The sequence below is a fragment of the Dromaius novaehollandiae genome, chromosome 1 (genome assembly GCF_036370855.1).
Source record: "Dromaius novaehollandiae isolate bDroNov1 chromosome 1, bDroNov1.hap1, whole genome shotgun sequence".
In the NCBI taxonomy this organism is placed as follows: Eukaryota; Metazoa; Chordata; class Aves; order Casuariiformes; family Dromaiidae; genus Dromaius; species Dromaius novaehollandiae.
In genome coordinates this window covers 155,851,088-155,870,797 of record NC_088098.1, presented here as the reverse complement: position 1 = coordinate 155,870,797, position 19,710 = coordinate 155,851,088, and the positions used below count along the sequence as shown (strand labels likewise).

Here is a 19,710-nt window from a genome sequence, read left to right as displayed (position 1 = left end):
AACAGTGTTGTACTTTTTCACCCTTTTACGCAGGCATGCGGGGCTTGTGCTGATCCTGCTAGGAATCATGCTGTCAGCCGTCAAAGTAGATGCTGTAAGTAAAATACCTTATGACTTTTACTGAGGAGAGAGAAGGGAAAAACAGTTTCCTTGGTACCAGAGAGTGGGGAGCCGCATTTTGTTTTGCCAGATGGTTTATCTATCATTTCATTAAAAGAAACAACAAACAAATCATCTCAGCAAGCCTTACAAATTATTGCCTTCAAGAAAATGATGTGTGACAGAGAACTGTAAGACTTTGGTGTCAGGTAGTTTGAAATATTCTGCAGTTACTTTTGCTCAAAACAGATTAGCTTGTTAAAGCAATAATGAGCAGTTAGATGTAAGCCTTAAAACTGCTTCATTTTCATAAGAAAAGCACCGATGAGACAGATGGGTAGGACAAAAATGAAGTGTTACAGCTACCAGAGAGCAGATTGGAGAAGTTAACCTGGAGAAGTATCTTCACTTAAGTATAGACCTCATCTAAGGACTTAGATGGCAGCTGAAGCTATGGCTTAATTTTACAAATCAGACACACACATAAATATATTGTTGTTTAAATTAAATAGTTAAATCCAAAAATGAGAAATGGTAAATTAAATGCTGTAGAGGTGATTGTGAATATCTGCTTGTGGTGGTGATACAAACAGAGTTTATTAAAACTCTTGGGTCATTACCACAGGGGTGTGAAATAAGTGGGAGAGCTGCATGTGCTTGTTACAATGCCTGGTGAATTTAATTGAAAGATTTTCATGAGTGCCAGTAGGCTTTGGATCAGGCCTGAATACTGCAGGCTGAAAGGTTGCTAAGACTTAGCCCATGACTGCTTCTGTCAGTCATTAAGTGAGGGTGAGGCTTTGTAGTCCCATGCCAAGGGCAGATATGACCTTGATTAAATTATTTTAAATGCCATCCTGCTTATATTTTATTCCTACTCTCTGCAACTTTTACCCCTTTTTATTAATTGACACTCCTTATAGATATCTGGTGTGGTTATATATTTGTAGAGAGATGGCATAATGCATGAGGAAGTGGGAAATAGGGCTTTTGCAGCAGATACTGTAACACGTTACGATGATTTTTGCACTCCAGCTGCAGCCAGCACATGCAGCGTGCCCTTCAGTCTGCATGGCTGATTATGCTTGGCGGGGTATTGAGGTTGGTCTCTCCACACCATGGCTGAGTGGGAACTCAGGGAGGCTGGGGACCCAAAGCCGCATGGGAAGGGAAGCGAGCAAGGACCTCGAGCGTCACGTGTTCCTGGTCTTTGTCATGTTCTTGTGATAAAATCATCATTCTACTGAATTGTGCAAAATGAATATTTACCACACAGTAGTGAAACTGGAACAGGTTGATGATATTCAGGTCCAGTAATGAAATCACTGGGATCAGTTGACATAAAACTGTGGCGTTTGTGGCATGAGTCTTCTTTTTATGAAGTTGTGCTGCAGACTGCATAGCATGATACCTGAGCTATAGGTATAGCATAGGCTAATTTATTCTCCTGCATATTCTTGCTTCTGCACTGCAGGCTGCAATGTAATATAGATGTATACTGAAGAGGTATTCAGCTACCTCAGTTAATGGATGCATTCTGGCCATGGCTATTTGAATCTCCACGTGCTTTTTTTGCCAGTATTTCTTGGAAGAATAAATTAGCCTGCATGGAGGTCTAATCTCCCTGATTCCTAAGGTGGCTGTGTAGGAGATGAAACACGTCATTCTCCAGCGATAGCACTGTGAATGCGAGTGAGGAAGTAAGGTCATGCTTTCATGAAAAATTTGAGCTGCATGGCCACCAAAATACTTATCCCATTTCCTGCTTTGTGCCACTCCCTTCCCTTGGCCAGCATAGGTCTTTCTGTAATCACATGGTGAACTGGATTGTAAAATTATTGGTGTAAACCAACCAGCCCCCAAAAAAGAGAAGAGGGGCGAGAGCTAATTTGAGGCTGTATCAGATCACCACTGATATTCATAAACACTTGCACTGGCACAGGACTGGGAATGAGCAGCTGGGGATGGGAAGGAAGGTGGGCTTGCTCCTTTCAGGAGCAGCTCCAGTTAAATGTGTTTGCAAAGTTACAGAGTAAGCATGTGTGGGAAACAGCAGCATCTGAATAATTGCAGGTGGGTAGCTGGCAGTGATATGGAGGATTGATTTTGTGCATACGTATTGAGATTCAGAAGAATGCCTGAATTCCATATTTTCTGTGCAAGTGAGGAAAACTCCTTTTTTTCTTTATATTGTAACCATATTTGCAACAGTAAATCTTTTACTATTTGTTAGACAGATTAATTTGTTAATGTTATGAAGTGTTTTATTAGCTCATATAAAAATGCTGTGAAAGTGAACAGTATTATTAAAGTTTGTGGGATCAGATCTTAAAATCCTTGTTCTGCCTATAATTGGACAAGCAGAACAGCTGATTTTGGCAGCCATATATGTGAATGATTTACAGTTGTTGGAGATCAGTGTTGTTGAGTGAGCAAATTACACATAGGAAGAAGCTGGAATGAGATTAAGGAAAAATCGGGCAAGGAGAGAGAGAGGAACTCTGAAAAGCTTGACTGGATGTATTGTCTGGCAGACTTGCTAGCTGTTTAGGAGATGGATGTTTCTGAGCAGAGAAAGAAATGGGGGGGGGGGAAGAGGATGTTTAGAGTATCTCTGTATTGGGGAAGAAAAAATGGTGCCTTTGATGACAGAAGAGGATGCTGCTTCAAACTAAGGAAGAAGGATCCCTGGATGGAAATACTAAGAGAGACAGCCAAATGGAGTGGATCAGGCTCCAGTTATCTTTAGCACTCTTTGGCCTATGCTGGTTATGTTAAAGGCCCCAAATAGCTTTGGAACTATACCAAAATGCAAATTTAAATATTCATCTGGCTTAAATAGAATTAAGTTGTGTCACTACCCAAAATATAGCCAAGTTTACAGATTTCTTCTCCCTCTGTCTCATCCCAAATGTATTGTATCAAAAATATAATTCTTGGATTATAGCATTCTTCTCAGAGAGAACCTATTTTCCATTAATATTGATTATTTTCTGTTGTCTTTCCCCAGCCACACTTCTTCATAAGTGGTTTTGTAACATTTTATGACTTTATTGGTGCCCCTTTAGTATATTTTTAAACTGTTCCTAATGAAAATTACATTTTTTTTAAACTATATTGTCGTGGGAGCATTAGAATCCCTGAAAAGAAGGGAATGAACTTCAGATAAAATAAAGAAAACTGAAAGAGAATGAGTTAGACTAAGAACTTCAAAAATAAGTATCAGATGACAAGTGACAGATATCTAAAAAGGAGAATACATGTATACGCACAAATAAGTAAAAAAATAGACATAAAATCAAAGTAATGCATTGGGTATAATTCATGTTAATGGTATATAACATTGTAAAAGGATGTATTAGGGAGAATGGCATCAAAGAGAGGAAAGCAACAATCCTTAAAAAGGAAGGATAAAACAAACAATACTATTTACTTCTGTCTTTAGATTTGTAGTGAAATTAGATGGCTACCACAGATGTCTAAGTTAATGCTCTCAAGCGAGAACGTGTCAATACTCTATGGCTATCATGTATCCAGGTTTTCCCAGATGTGTCCTGTTTTTTTCCACTTGGAAACTTTTGTCTGGTTGAAACAGGAGGACTTTTTATGTTAACCCAGGATTTCCAGGCTGAAAGAAGTCAGGGTGGAATAATCACTCAGCCCATGCTGCTGGGCATATCCACTACTCATGCATATGCTAAGATCACAGACAGTGTGCAGAATAGAACACTTAGTGCATATGTACTGTGCAGGTGATGCAGGAATGAGTAGTCAGTCTGATGTGTTGACATCTACTATATTTCTTTTTGCATGCAAAGCAAATCCATCACTTCCTGGAAAAATCAGACCCCCTAGCTGTGCATTACTTCAGAAATAGCTCTATCTAGATCCCCCAAACAGAAACATGGCAGTCCTATTTCAGAACAGCTTCATCTCACCATTACAATGAAATAGATGTGCTAATTCCACTGACTTGCAGGCATGGCCTATTTATGTCTGTAACATTTTATAAGAAAATTAGACATAGTAGTGATATCTGGCCAAAAAAAAAACCCAAAAAACAAAACCAGCATTTTGGGAAGCCTTCTTGAGTAATTGATCACTTTGCGCAATGCCTATTTTAACTCTGACAGAATTAGTGGGGAGTTTGGAGAGGACATTTTTCTAAATTCAGTCACAAAGATGTGCCGGAGTAACTCCATTAAAGGGCTATGGGATCTTCTGGATGAAGGAAGCAGCGTCCAGCTGGCTGCATAAGGCAAAACCCCTCACTTTCACTAACATCAACAGCCAAGCCTTGATGTAGCAGTGATGTTTCCATGATGAGTGTCACACAGCGTGCACCATGCTGTAGATGGGAGGAAGGGCAGCTGCACAAATGGGATTTTTATTTTTGCTTTTAGGAGCACCAGGATTTCACCTGGCAGCATCAATATGATGTCAGGCAGACTAGTGCACTCACTGCAGGTGTTACGTGCATGGAGTCATGGTCCATAGCTATAAATTCCATACTTCTGGTCTTTTTTCCTCCTGTGCTGTCTGCTCCACACATCAGTAATACAGTTTCCCTAGATGTCTCCTTCCCTTGTTCTTCTTCAGATTATTGCTTGAAACACCTCTTTGCTGTCACGCCTGTGAAAACAATACTCATCCTAATTTCATATGCTTTAAGCCATCCTCATAGATAGATTTCTTTAAAAGCCATTTCTACTATGTCTGTGTGTGTTAAATTAGGGAGACTGTTCTTTGTGTAGAGTCATATCGTAACACTATTTCAAGTTACTCATCCAAGAACTAAAGACAAGTTACACCAACAGCAATATACTGTCTCTCTGGGTTAGCTATGAGAATGAGCTTCTCATGCATTTCTATGCTCTTTAATCTCTCAGTGGAAAACACACATGTGGATTCTTTACTCTTTTTTTTTTTTTGTGAGTAGGTAAGAAGCATGCTCAAGAAGCATGCAGTAATATATTCTGTGTAGCTCTTTTTTATTAGAGCTATTAAATGGCATTTAATATAGCCATGCTGCATTTCGTAGAAGAGATTTCTGTCTGCTTCCTGTGTTACACAGTGAATGCTTTATTTGAAGGGGAGAACAGAGGTTAAAATGTTGATACCAAGTGACATAGTTTAGAGCACAGGTTATATTATTGGCTCTTTTTTTTCCTTTTGCATTAGTGAATTTCTTGTTTGAAAATAGAATGCTCTTTAGTAGTTATTTGCTTTTATTTTTCGAAGCCAAATATCAGTCAAGGATTGGAACACTCTTCATATTGTGTTATACTAACCCAGGATCTTGGAGAATTCGAAACCGATTTAGTAGTTTACAGTTCTGATGCCTTTGCTTGCCAAAGAAGGCAGTTTACCTTCTCTAGCCCATTCTCTCTTAGGAAAGTAATGTGTTATACTATTTGTGGTACTTTCTTTGTTCCTAAGGAGCAAGAGGCACAGTGAAATTTGCAGTGTTTCCTGATGTTTATCAACAGTTATTCTCTTATTATTTGCAGCCACTAGTTGACAGCAGCAGTTGACTCAGCTCACAGTGAAAGAACGTGATTTTTGTCATGCAGACACTTCTGAATGATTAAGAACTAATACTCTTAATTTTCACATGGCTCTTTTTGTCCATTTGGAAGCTGAAGGAGTGAATTTTTACCATGCAAAGGTAGCTCATTGTTTTCAGACCCTAGAAATGATGCACAGCAAGGGAAAAGCAGGCATAGAGAAGTTAATGAGCAAGCTTGTATTGGAATGAATAAATACACAGGCCTCAGCTGAGACATTTTTGCAGCTCAGCTGCACCTTTTTCACAATTTCAGTGTTTCAGCAAACACTGAATCTTCAGAGCGTTTCTTGACATCTTCTTCATCTAGGCCTTCGCTTTGTGCCATTGTTCAGTTTCGAGTTTCTACCTTTACCACTGCATAACGCAGGGATGAGGGGAGATAGTGGACTTTGCTTATTTGGCAGGAGTATGTCAGGCTGCCCCACACGGGCCGGGGCGCTGGGAGCCGTGGCGGGCAGCAGGACAAGCAGGGAGAACCCTCACCTCCCAGGCAGGGAGGGTGCGCAGACCCCAGCACCCGGCAGAGCGGGTCTGGGCACCGTCACCAGGTCCAACAGGGCCCGCGGTGGCCAGGCAGGGCCGTGGGGACGGGGATGGGCTGAGGCTGGGTTGGAAAGCCAGCCTGCAGGGTGGCCCAGGCATAGCTGTGCTGTAGCAAGGACCCGAGCGCTAATGCCGAGTGGAAACCCCACTTCTCCCAGCTTTTTTCTCACACAGCTCTTTCCAGACAGCTTTTGGATTCAAGGCCACACAGCTGCACCAAGGTCTGGCCCTGAGCCCGGGCAGCCAAACCCCAGGGGCTGGGGGGGGGGGAGAAGATGGCCCTGATGTCTGTGCCATGAGCGTGCCAGTTCTCAGTTCAACTGGAACTAGGTTATGTGACCGCAAGGTAGCTGGAGGTTAACCGTAGGTGGTGGAAAACTTGGCAGTTTGGCAAAAAGTCGACCTTGATTCGAGCTGAAAAAGCAAAAGCAAAACCTGAAGGTACAGCAGAAATTTTAGGAAAATAGATTTGTTTTAGGAGAGCCAAAAGAAGATTTTCAAAATTGACTGGAGCTTTCTGTATGAAAAGAAAGGAAGCTGCTATTTTGCCTTTTTTCCTGGAAAAGCAGATATTCCTCAAAAAAGTCTTTTTGTGAAGAAAAAAAATTCCAACATAAATTTACCAACAAGTTCGAATTAGTAATCTGTACTGACATTAATCTTTCTTTGTGTGTTAATAATCCATACCCTTGTCTCAAAGGAAAATATATCTATTAAAGTTTTCACAGTCTGACATCAGTATTAAGACATCACTAAATATTAAGAAAAAAATTCAGTTTCAATGTCTGATAGCTGAGAATTATCATCTCAGGAAACAGTAAAACCATGAAAGTGATTTATTTCTCTCTTAACACTTTTTCTCCTTATGAACTTTCAGTCCATCTCATAAAATAAGCTTTGCTCTCTAACCTGGCAAGCACTGCTAATAGCTTGCCTATGGGAAAGAGATACACATTTATATTCCATTTTTTATACAAAGTCTATCTTTAAAATCCCTGGAGGTAGTTTGTATTCCAGAACATGGGCTTTTTTCACCATTTGTGTGATAGCAAAATTTCTGTTTCCTCTAAACTGTGTGTTGTGTTTTGCAATGTTTTGCATATTCCATTATCAGATTCTTTTTTTTAATTTATATATGAGAGATCAGGAGAAGCCTTAGATCATATCTGTTACCAATGACATATGCTTACTGGTATATTTCGGAAGTCCTATTTATCCATAAATGATCCCAACCTTTATTTTGAACTGGCTTGCTGAAGTCAGTGAGTGAAGATCATTCAGATAAATAGGGCTTGGCTTATTTTTGGCAGTCCTTAACTGCAGACCAAGCCTGCACCTCCGCTCAACATAGGTCAATGGAGCCTGTAATAAATTTTGTACTCCAACTATACTTTGCTTTATATTTCCTAAGGCTCCTAAAAGCTCTTTGTTGGTCACAATTACTTTATAATCAGGCTGTATAAAAAAAGACATTTCAGCAAAGCGGAAATATTTTGGATGCAATACAAACCCTTCCATTTGACCTGTTTTGCAAAGGCTTTTGTTTTTCTGAGTTTGTGTCATCCGAAAACAAACAACTGCAACTGTCTCAGATTTAGGTTCTGTCCCACAGTGCAGTGCGGCGCTCCCAAAAGCTTACGTCCAAAGCAGTTCCCGGAATTTGCATATCAGCTGCTAGCATCCGATGTGGTGGACTGAGCTTAGTAGATGTCGTCCTGGGCTGTCCTCGGAAGGCCAGAGTTCCTGGCGCTGCAGGAAGCTGGCCGTTTCTCTGCGCAGCCTGACCTCCTGCGGAAATACAGCACTGAAAACAAACCTGTTCCTCATCTGAGACTTGTGCAGCTCCTGACCTAGGCGGGGGGAAGTGCGTGGACGAATTAGTGTTTTGCTGACTGTACTGTAGGAGTCTCAATTCTCAGGTCCTGCTATACGGTCCAAGCTTTCTGAGCCGCAGCCTTGCAGTTAGGGGAGTCGTTCCTTAAGGTCAAGGCTGGGAGCTGGGACAGCTTAGCAGGCTTTGCCTACATTGTGCTCACATGTGCCCTGCTCTCAGCAGAGAGCACTGGCTGCCTGTGCAGTCCCCAAGCATGCTGTAAACAGATGAAGACAGGCATAGAAAGGCATGTTACATTTGAGCTGCAGCCGCACTGACCCCAAGTAGTTGATGTCCAGCCACCTGGTTTAAGTCTCACGGCACCCTCAACATGTGCGTGTCGAGACACTAGGGAGCTCCTCAGGAATGAGGACGGCGTTGCTTCCCGGGGCTGCCAGTATGTCCCAGGCTGAGTCACGGGGAAGGGAGTGGGCAGAAAGGAATGCCTCTCCCCGCGCAGAGCTGGGAATAGCCGCTGGGGCTGCAGAGCATGGGAAGCCTGCATATCTCCCTCAGACAGGGAGCCAAAGAAACAGTCTGCTGGAAACGACCCAAAACCTCTCTGTGCAAAACTTGGAAAATCTTGCCTGACATTCGCTGGAAGAAGGAAATGAATAAGGAAATTTAAGTGTTTCCGTTGTGGTGTGGGACTGAAGCCAGATTATCCCCAGGTGCTTTGCAGGTGCATGGCAGGAGAAGGTATGAAGTGCCCAAATCTTCTGTCCTCTGTACATGCCCATGAGGCAGCTGGCACGTCTGTTACCTCTTAGCTCAGTGAAGCCCAGGGGCTGCTTCCGCTCTGGCTATGTCCGTTACAGTGAAACTATCCAGTCCCAGGTGTAATCTCTGCTCCTGTGGCCAACTGGCACCATCTATCCAAGTCCACAATAGTCATTAGCCTTGGTAATTAGCCTCCTTAGCCTCCAGAACAGAGGCTAACAGAGATGGCCTCTTACAGACCGCCTGTGGTCCTTGGATTATGCCAACTCCTGCCCTGTGCCGAGATACTTCTTAGGAGAGTGCTAAAGCAAAGCAAGCTAAAGCTTGCAGGCCCGAGCCAAAAGCATACGAGAGACCTTTCTAAGAACTTAACAGTACAGATGATCAAGTTGCATGGCACAGTACTGTTTATTAATATAGACATAGAGCGTGTGTGCCTCAAACCATGACACTTCAGTACAGGTGAATTGGCTAGAAACGAGGGCACAGTCTCATTTCCCACATACATCAGTGAATTGGGTGGGAGTTTTACCTGAGTAGGAATGAAATGAAGGAACTAAGCTGTTTTACAGTGAGGTGCAGAAAATGCAGACAGCAGTTAACATTGTGAATACTTGTGGTTTGCTTTGCAACAGTACTGCTATGTTATCCCTTTGAATAGGAAATCTATGCCTAAAGAAAAAAACTCACCATAGTTTCATTTTAAGCTTTATGTGATGTTTCATGGCACCGAGATGTCCCATTTTTGACATTTACATCACGTAAGTAAAATAAAGGACAAAGCTAAGCATGAAAATATATGTAAATAGCAACAGATCACAGATTTGCAAAAGTGGAGGCATCAAAAAAGCATTCACTTCGGTAACCCTCTTTCTTGTTCCTAAATGTTAGGAAAGACAGTCCTTCACAGGAAAAGGACAGGGACTAGAGAATTTAGCACTTGGCTATGTGCTCACTGTCCAGTGGCTTGTACTGTGTTCACCAGCTGCCTTTTGATCTGCTCTTGGAAAGTAAGAAAACTGCAGTGCATCTCCTTCAGCTGCCTCTCTCCTACTAGAAATTTTCTGTCTACACTGAGTAGTCAGCTGAGGGCCATGTGAAAAAAGTGCTCTTTTGCCTTCTGATTTTAGAATAAAGTCAAGCATGGCTGAGTGATAGAAGGCAGGGGTCTTAATTATACTAATTTACTGTGAACTGGGGTTTATTGGTCATCAGTTGTACAGTCAGCTTCCAAACTAGAACTATTTCTTACTTTTCTGTTCCAGTCCTCGTACAGTTTTGATTCATCTGCTAAATCACAGTCTTTCTGCCTTAGCTATGGAACTATTAATATTGCCATTTTTAAAAAAAAGTCTTCATGAGATACTCTATTTAGATTTTGCCCCAGGCACAGGAATAAGGAGAGGAGTTCTTGGGAATCCTTCCTTTCTGAGAACCAGGAACTAAAGAAATCAGTCCCCTTTTCCTCTGAATAACTAGACTTAACCTAGACTCAAAGGGAGTAAAATGTGGTAATATCTCCACACATCAGATTGTCTATACCTGAATCCCTTCCAAGGAATTATCTAAATAAGCTCAGATAGCTTATGAACTGTAGAACAATCTGGAAAAATTTAGATTTCTCTTCAACGTTTATTTCCTTTTATGAGTCTATGCTATCAAATTAAGAGCCAAACATCTTACACAGGTGATCTAATGCATGCTGTGACCAGTACTGATCTTCTAATTATTTTTTGTATGTAAGAGGAGAAATTTTGCATTCTTTTTGGTGTTACTGGCTCATAGTAATACCGCTTTTGCCTTCAAGGGAAGAAGATTGTAGCTGTTCTTGATAAGGTATGTTCAATAGTCTAAGAAGTGAGAGAACTTCAGGAAGATTTTACTTCTGCTTTCACAACTCTAATCTTTGCTTGAGGTTGGTATTGTCCCTTAGGGATACAGTATTACATATGGTCACCATTGAGTTAGATGGGTGATTAGAAGGGTAGCTTGAGGCTGGATCATAAATCACTTTGAAGATTGAGACTGTAGTCTTGAATTTGTCTAAGTAAGGAATTCATGTAAGCCCTACAGCAACATGCTTACATCATCTTGTGCTGCTTAGTAGGTGTGCAGGGCTTCACACTTTGAACCACTGATCTGTTGTTTTTCTCAAGGGAGAACATATATATTGTGACCAAACCAGAGGCCAGTAAGAAACATCTTACTGAAGTTTTGGTAGCTCTTTGTATATCAAATCCAGTTGCCATTAAATGGACTCTAAGCTTGTGAGCTATTTCATTGAAGGTACACCCTCTCAAATTAGGAATGATGTATTTTTTACTAATACCTAAAGGTATTTCGTTTTCATTAGTGTGATTTTTGTATTATTCGTCTATCATTCACCATCTCCCTTGAAGCCAGCAACATTTGTAGCCAAGGAACTGAGAGGAACTGAAGTACAGGCATCATTTGTTATGAATGAGAGGTAAACTAAAATCACACCCTGCCATTTACTATTAGCCTAGAGGCTACCAATCTTTCATCAGGCTTTTAAATAAATGTTCCACTAAGATGAGCACACATACATTCATAGAATAGTGCAAGTAATATTGGGAGATTAAAGTTCATCTTTCTTTCTAAAGAGATCAAGGGGTATGGAAGTGCACACACCAAGTATTTTTGCTATTTACCTTGTAGACAGAGTCTGCAGTGAAATTCCAGTAGCTCATAATGATAACGGGTAATACGCAGAAATGCATGTTATGATACGATTCTATGTAGAAATATTGTCTTCCAAAGCCCATTAAAATGTGTACACCTGTAGGATTTCTGCTTATTCAAGTAAAGTGAAAATAATTGTTTTTTGGTTTCATTTTTTTTTGTTTTAAAGGACAGACCTTCATAACACTCCTCAGCTCTCATCTTATGATTCCCCACTGTCTGCAGCTTTCTGTAAACAAAAGCTTATTCTCTTTTTTCATGAAAAGTCCTTTTCCTTAGTAGTTGAGAAGCCAGGCCGTGGACCATTCTGTTGTCTTTTTGTGGTCCAGCCTGATTGCCCTAAAGTTATTTCAGCCACAGAAATCTTGCTGTTCAATATCAGAACTGCTATTGTGTCTTCCTACTTCCAAGATTGCCTACTGTCAAAGGGGAATATTGTTTTCCTATAAGAGGGGATGAGGGAATGGTGAATTAAAATTAAAGGGGCTTGTTTGTTTCTTTCTTTTTTTATACACAAAGGACCAACTCGGTTTTGTCATAGCTTGAAGAAATTTCCTTTTTTCTGACACTTCAGAACTGAATGTAATTTCAGCTAGTCTAGTTAACCTTTTCAGATGGTCTGGTTAGTAACATCAGCTGTTCCCTGTGTCTCGGAAATGTGCAGTGTACACAGAGACTGTGCTCCAGAGCACAAGCAGGAAAGACTTTTGACCCCTTGATCTGAGGATCTGTTCCCAAATTCTCTGCATGTCGAAAAGCAGCAAGACAAATACCAGAAAACTTGGAGACCTGAGGACAGGGGGAGCTGCAGAATATCACAAGTAGCAGAAGACAGCAGGTCCCAAATGGGGCTCTGCTGCAGGACAGAGCTTGCGGCTGAACCTGGGGGTGATCTGAAAGGCTGGTGGCTGGAGCTCCAGGAGGCTGTCTTTCTTCAGGTGTGAGTTTCAGACTTGCCGTCAGCCTGACAGCACAGCCAGACCTTCTTAAAACATAACATCAACATGAGAGCCATATTTGACTAGCTAGGGAGCCCAGGCGAGCCAGGACTCCCTGACTATCCATCCCTGTGGAATTGGTCTCCTTGCAGCCATGATGGTGGTGAGCAAGGGAGCTTGCTGAAGATTAACTTTCCTAATGAATTTCTTAAGCAGGTTTTATAAATACACTGCAGCCCATGCTGTTCAGATGAGACAGAGTACCCAAGTTAGGTCGTTTGAGACCAGCTTTTTGAACCTCTGTGCTGTATTGCTGTGTGCTGCATTAGACATGCCCCCAAAATTTCATCTGTTTCCAAAGAGTATATTCAGCATGCTTTGTAAAGACTTAACAGTGTGAGATCTTGGAATATTATCACATGGCTTCTGTCTAATTATTAAGGACATGTGAACAATTGCTTTGAGTCTAAATAGCTAATGCTGAAGAACACAAATACACTGCTGGCTTAACTATTTTGTAATGATTAACTGCAGTGTTATGTGAGAGTCATTTCATGCCACTGGCTTTTAAGCAGAACAACAAGTTGTCTTCAGCAGAAAATTCTAATTTAAATTGGTGTTATCCTATGGTCTAATGTTTTCAGTCAGTTTTTAAAGTGAGATTACAGTATGTTTGTAGAAAACTCCTTTAAGTCAATGGATTTGAATACACTTTGGTTCAGGTAGTAGGTGTTCAAGCTTTTCTGTTGGGTCCTGAGAGATGCAACAGATTACAATAGGATTAACTGAATTTAATGTTCGGGGTAACAATTAATAGAAATGCTGCCTGTGTGTGCTGACAGCGTGGTTTTATGTTAATCGTTATTGAAGTTCTGCTTTCAGGACACTGAAAAAATTCCTAGCCTCACTCAGGTAGTAATGAGTGACTTAACATTACATATGTCTTTTGGCTTTCCTGTTACTGTAGTTGTAGGTCTTATCTGTTTGCTTGAGCTGAGAAATGTTTTACGATGAGCAGGTTCAATTTTTAATGTTTAGGAGCTAGAAGCTTAGAATAGGATCCTGGAAGAGTGAGTCAGAGTATGTCCCCACATCTCTCACCTGCATTTGTTCCCAAGCAATAAAGTAATGTCTGAGGTTTGACTTTAATGGTCATGTGAGCAACCAGCCAGGAATTTTATTCATTTTAGTCTTATGACATTCCACCACATTATTTTCATGTAAGACTTAGAGCACTAAGTGTTAGGTCTTTTTTCTCCCGTCTGCAATCCTTGCTTATCATCGATGGAAAAGACAGACACAGTTTGATGGAGTACACTTGATTTATGTGACATATTAGTGTAAAAAATGGATGTATAAAAATAGACTAATCTTTTAGAATGCAGGCTGAAAGAATTTCCTGAACTTAATTCATGTTTGAATTAAAGTGTAACTTTCAGAGAAATGTCCCATCTGCATTTTTAAATTTTCCAGTGATGGACAATCTATCACAACCCTTGCTGAGTTGTTCCAATAGTTAATTGCTCTTAAAATAAATAAATAAATATGATGATTGCTTTATTTCTTGACCAGATTTTTCTAGCTCTAAATTCTATCATTGAGACTGTTTTGCAAGGTAGATTAAAGGGCTCAGTGTTCCTAATTTCTCTTCATTATGTAGATACTTGTATAGACATAGCATTTAACCCATTTTGGAGTTTTGCTTGGCTAGACATGGAGCTGGGAGAATGCCATGTCCGTGATGGTATGTTCTGCCACCACTGCTGCTGTATCTTGTAAAACAATTGTTGTAAACTCCTATTACCACCTTCTTCTTGAGACACTACATAGATTGGCCTCCTACAGTCTGTCACCAAACAGGAACCTTTTTGTCAAGTCTTTAACCATTCCCCATGGCTTTTCTCTAAGTTCTCTTCCATTCATTTTTGAAGTTGGCAGTTACAACTGGAGAAGTATTTCATCAGTCTGAACTAAGAAAATAGCACAACCTCCTTATTTATGTTCAGTACTACCCATTTTATTCAGCCAATGTTGTCTTATCCCTTTTCACTGAATTATGGTACTGGGACCTTATGTTCAACTGACTGTTTATTGAGACTCTTCTATTCAGGTAAACAGATACCCAGAAAGGAGTACCTCTAACTTTGTGTGCCCAAAGTTTCTCTGTTTATAGATAACACTTTTCAATGGGCAGTGTTCAAATATATTTTCATTGCTCCCAACTCAGCATTTAATCCAGATATTACATTTCTTTATTTTATACAGCCCCATCAGTCAGTGAAGATTTTATACTTTCTTCCACGTCTCTTACAAAACTGCGAAGTAGGGCAGGGGGAAGAATCAATCATTATGGGACCTAACCAAAAAAAGCCCATCTATATAGCTGAAATTTCATCTTGACACTTACCAAAATGTCTGGTTTTAACACATTTAAGATATATTATGTTGATTTTTTTGCATTTTAACTTCTTATATGAATTGTAATCAGACTATCATGCAGTATCAAGTCCAAGAATGGTGCAGTGAGATTTGTGTCTTTGTTACTATTATGGGAACAGTTTCAAAAATAGATTTTCATATAGTTCTTAGGTATTATTTAATTGTATAACACTATAACTGAATATAAGCAATTTGCAAAATACAGCAAATTTGAAAAATGAACCTAGTTTTTAAATCACAGTCAATTAAGGAAAAATAACCCTTCTTTTCCTCACTTATACTTACCTTCCATAAAATCCATGGGCCAGGTTATCCTGTCACTGACTCTGCAAAATTCCCCTAAGGATGGTAAATGGGATTTTGCAGATGTAACTGAAAGGCAGATGTGGTTCTGTATGTATGTTGGTATGCAAAGAGCATCAGAAGCATTCTTGCCTCCAGGATAATTACAAAATTGCTTCCTTTTTTGTCATCCATCCATGATGCCATCTAATTTTATGTTCCTTGGCTGCTAGCTGTTAGCCTCATTAACCTTACTTGATAGAGCGTTCCAACATTTATGATTCTCATGTGAAAAATGCTTCCTGACGGCTGGAATTTGTTTTTCTTTAATTTCTACCTTTGCCCTCTTGTCCTATTATGTGTACTAGGATGAAAATAGCAACTTGAGATTGGTGTGCCCACTCTTTACAGTGTGATGGATTCCAGTTAATTCTCTTGTTTTTTCTTTTCATTCTTTCTCCCCTTAAGATAGCTGTGGTGATTTAAAATGATTTAACCAACATTCCTACTTATTTTCACTTAGGCCCTTTTTATAATGCTATAATTCTTTTTGTTTTTACATTTAATAATGAATTCTTGTAACTAGCAGTAATATGAGGTTCTGGCTGAGATTTTCTGTGCAAGGAAATCTGGGAATCCAAATACATATCATTCATCGGTTGGCCTATTTCCACAAATGTAACATTGCCCTAATGTTGTTAACTTCATCCTTTTACCTTGCCTGTGAAGTAGGGCCAAAACACAGTTACTGTGGGTAATATAACTTGACATTTGTGAGGTTAAAATGTCATCAATCAATGTAATTTTACTGTACAGAGTGGCAAATCCTAAATCTAAATCCAGTTCAGCTAGCCATGATGATCATTGTCAAATTCACAATGATGGGGACTATGAAGTTAACCCCCGTTGACAGAATAAAGCCTTTTTTTTTAGTTTTGGGGGTGATGTAGCGATTCCTCTGTACCAACAGTGTACCAGTAGAAACAGATATTTTTGTCCATCACTGGCACAGCACAGCAATAGGAGTACCACCACAAAGGCAGGCTGTAGCTCTGTAGCTCCTAGGAATAGAGGCAGAATTCTACTTATATTTTTCTTACATCTTCCTAACAGTTTCAACATTATAAAAAGTTGGTTATTGGTCTGCTAAGGCCTACTAATGTGAATGAAGGATTGGGCCATTATGCAGCATCTATTCTTTAGGTGGATGCACATTCATGTGCAATTTTATGTGCTTTGGACTGTATGGCCCAGAGTTCCTGTACTCTGAAAAGTTTGCAATATTTTCTGAGGGCTAATCAGAGAAGCTACTACTGTGTAGAAACTATTTCAAATAACTTCTGTATGATAAAGTTAAGTTCTTTAAGTTAAGTTGGCCTAGAGCTTGGTGGTTTTTTTCCTTGTTTCTTCCTATTGTTTACTTCATTGTTTCCTAATATGAACTTCACAGTGTGAAGAGAGAAGCTCAAGCTGTGATGCTGGTTACCTGGGGAAAGAGGGCATCTCACTCAAAAAAAGAATTGTTTACAAACAATTCCTTGAGTTACAATTTTATGTTAGGTTTAGAAAAGATGGCACTGGGAATAGGAAAAGAGATTGTATTTTCCTTAAACTTGTATTGTTGTTGTAAAATAATGCAAAGAAACAAACACAGTTTACTGATATAGGAAATGCAGTAGTTCTTAAGACAGAAGAGGTGAAATGACTGTTATCATAGATTGGAAACTATTATGTTTTAAAATCCATATTTCTGGATAGAAGAGGTTTGGTGGCTGTTTCCTCTTTTGAGTTGATAGTTTTCAAAATCAAGAGATAGGTAGTGGTGCAACCAAGTTTTTGCTTCTTTGGAAATGGTTATTTCCAGCACATACTGAGACATATGCATCTTCATCAAAACTTATATAGAATCAAACAGTAAGGACAGTTTTGTATTTAGTGACTACTTAAAACCTATTTATAAGAGCCCACCTTTGGGCTGATGGCCTACATTCTGTATCAGAGACCATATTTTCTAAAAGTTTATCTAGCTTGGGACAGAGATAATGGATTAGTCAACCTGTAAGTTTTCCCTATCTGTACATGCTTGTCTAATATACATCATTCTTCCTGTGTGGAAAATAAACCCTTCTGTGAATTTCTGTAATTATACTCTGATAATTCACAAAATCTAGTATCTTTCAAAGTCTCCTTTTTGGGAAAATAATTTTTTCAGCAGATAGATAATTCCAAACAGATAGATAGATACTATGCAAATAGATAATTCCAAATTTCTTCTTCTACGAAAATAACCTTAGATCACGTGTTTGCTGGAAATCAATTTATGCTACCAAACCAAGTATTTACTGAGTCAAGCATACTAGTGCGAGGTTCTCCTGGGAGGTATACAAAGAAACAGAATGAAACCTTCCCTCAAGTACTATAAATTTAATAACTATGATATAATAGTAGGATCTCCTGGAAGCTCTGTTTCAGAAACTAATTCCACCCATGGTAATAAAATGTACCTTCTCAAATAAGCTGAAACATGGCTTGCAGTTCTAACTGCTTGTATTTCCTTTCATACATCTGAATGCCTGCTTCAGACTTCCATCACACTTTTTGCTTGCTAATAATCCAAGAATTTCTCCACGTTGCATGGAAAAGCAAACAAAAGATACTCTCCAGCTGAAAATCTTGTTGCCTACTTGCATGATGTAAGCTGTCAACCTGTCTAAGATGAGCTCATTAATACAATATTTTCCCCGTCACAATAGTAAAGGTACCGCCAAGAGTACGTGTCCAACCTGAGATAGGTGAGAGAAACCAGGTTTTCAGAAGGATTGAGTTCCTCTCACCCAGCATGAGCCAGGCAGTTGGTCCAAGCTAACTGCCAAGAAGAGCTATCTCCAAGGGATAGGTGAGCATATTGCATGATAGGTGTCTAGAGAGTCACAGCAGCTGGACCAGATTGTCCCCTGGAGATGTCCCTGTCCCTTCTCTGGTTGTACAGGGACCAATGATTGTCAGACAGGCCCTTCTAAGGTGTCTCAACAGAGCACCTGATATTCCAGGTATGCATAGCCACTGCTCACTTTAGAAAACGCTGCTGGCTTGTCTGTCTTAATATTGATTCAAGTCTTTACTTCCAAGTGCATAAAATCCCTGGCCACTTTTATCGCTTTCAGAATTTAATTTGGAATGATCATCCAGGGCACAGCTTAGCTGTTTTGTGTTGTAATCACATGCCTGTAACAAGAAACATCTTCTGCTTTTTGCAGTGAATCTCTGGGGTTAGCTACCCACTGGCAGAAGGTGCCACCAGCTGCCAGCAGCCATTGACATTTGCCACAGCCTGTCTTGAGGCTGCTTTGGCTCAGCCCTCATGTGAGTGCGCATTGCCAGAGGCTATGGCCCTTGGGGTTTTCCTAGAAGAACATGTTACACCTCTACTCCGTGCTCTCCAGTGATCCATGGTCAAGTGGAGAAGAGAGTGTGCACGCTGAAGCAAAATGCTCCCAGCATTTGGTACCTGGCTAAATACTGTAGTCTGTAATCAGATGGAAAGTAGGGAAATGTTTCCTCACAAAGAGACAGTTTTGAGAAAAGTACAGTGCGGTTCTTTTAATAATTTCTAAGCCTGAGCGCATCTCAATATGTTTTTTGCTAAAGAAAGATCAGGAGACAGGAAGGTGAAAGAAACATAATAAAAACAACACTGAGAAAATGAATTTTATATATATATACACATATATAAAAATAAAAGATTATATATATCTTTTATATATTTATATAAAATTTATTTTTATATATATATATATATATAAAAGAAGCAACAGAAGCTGTAATAGAACTTGTATATTCTTTCCCTTTGAGCTTTGTGAAAATATAATAGATTTCTACCTCTTGGTCCTGCTTTTCTTTTCTTCTCCTCCATCTCTGTCTTGTTTTATTTTTTGATGTGGCCATTAGCACTGCAGGACCCTACCCCCCACGGTGTCCATTCATTGCCTCCCCAAAGAGGCCTGAGAGTGCAGTCATCCTGCACAGGCTATCCTGGACTCAAAGGGCAGGGTAATGTTCTAGCCTGAAACCAGTTACTGTTTGTATAGCAGCATGGCATTGCAGGAAAAGAGTTCAGTCATGCTCAATTTTGCTTCTGGTATTGCAAAAGCAGCACATCAGCAGTGGATTTCTGCTGATTGCGTGGAACTAATTGTATTAAATTGTTCCACAGGAACTTTCTGAGAAGTGCTGCATTTAGAAGAACAATCTTAGATGACTAGAAGTTGATTCATATGAGGCTTCATGAGGCATTTATTTTATTGTTAAGAGTTCAGATCACCTTCCATGAGAAAACTGAGGGAAGCAAATTTTTGCAAAGTTCCCCATAGAGTTTCCTTCCAGTTTCTTGCTCCAGGCATTTTCCTTCCTCAGCCTGGAAGAAACAAGCTGCATGCTTAGCATGAAATGTGCAGAGAGTACTGTTCCTTCTCCCTCCTAGCCCCTGTGTGTCCCCTGTGGCTATCATCGGTAGATAAATTAAGGCAAAGAACTCCTCTGTAGGA

At 40.0% G+C, this 19,710-nt stretch overlaps 1 protein-coding gene across 2 annotated transcripts in view; it reads left to right on the top strand.

Moving 5' to 3' along the window:
• The window catches only part of COL4A2 (collagen type IV alpha 2 chain), a 143,225-nt gene that overhangs the window by 603 nt on the left and 122,912 nt on the right, over positions 1 to 19,710 (top strand). For both annotated transcript variants that reach the window (XM_064504018.1, XM_064504013.1), the window contains exon 3: positions 34 to 94. In XM_064504018.1, the coding sequence (XP_064360088.1) occupies positions 34 to 94 (61 nt within the window). The remainder of the gene's footprint in view (positions 1 to 33; positions 95 to 19,710) is intronic.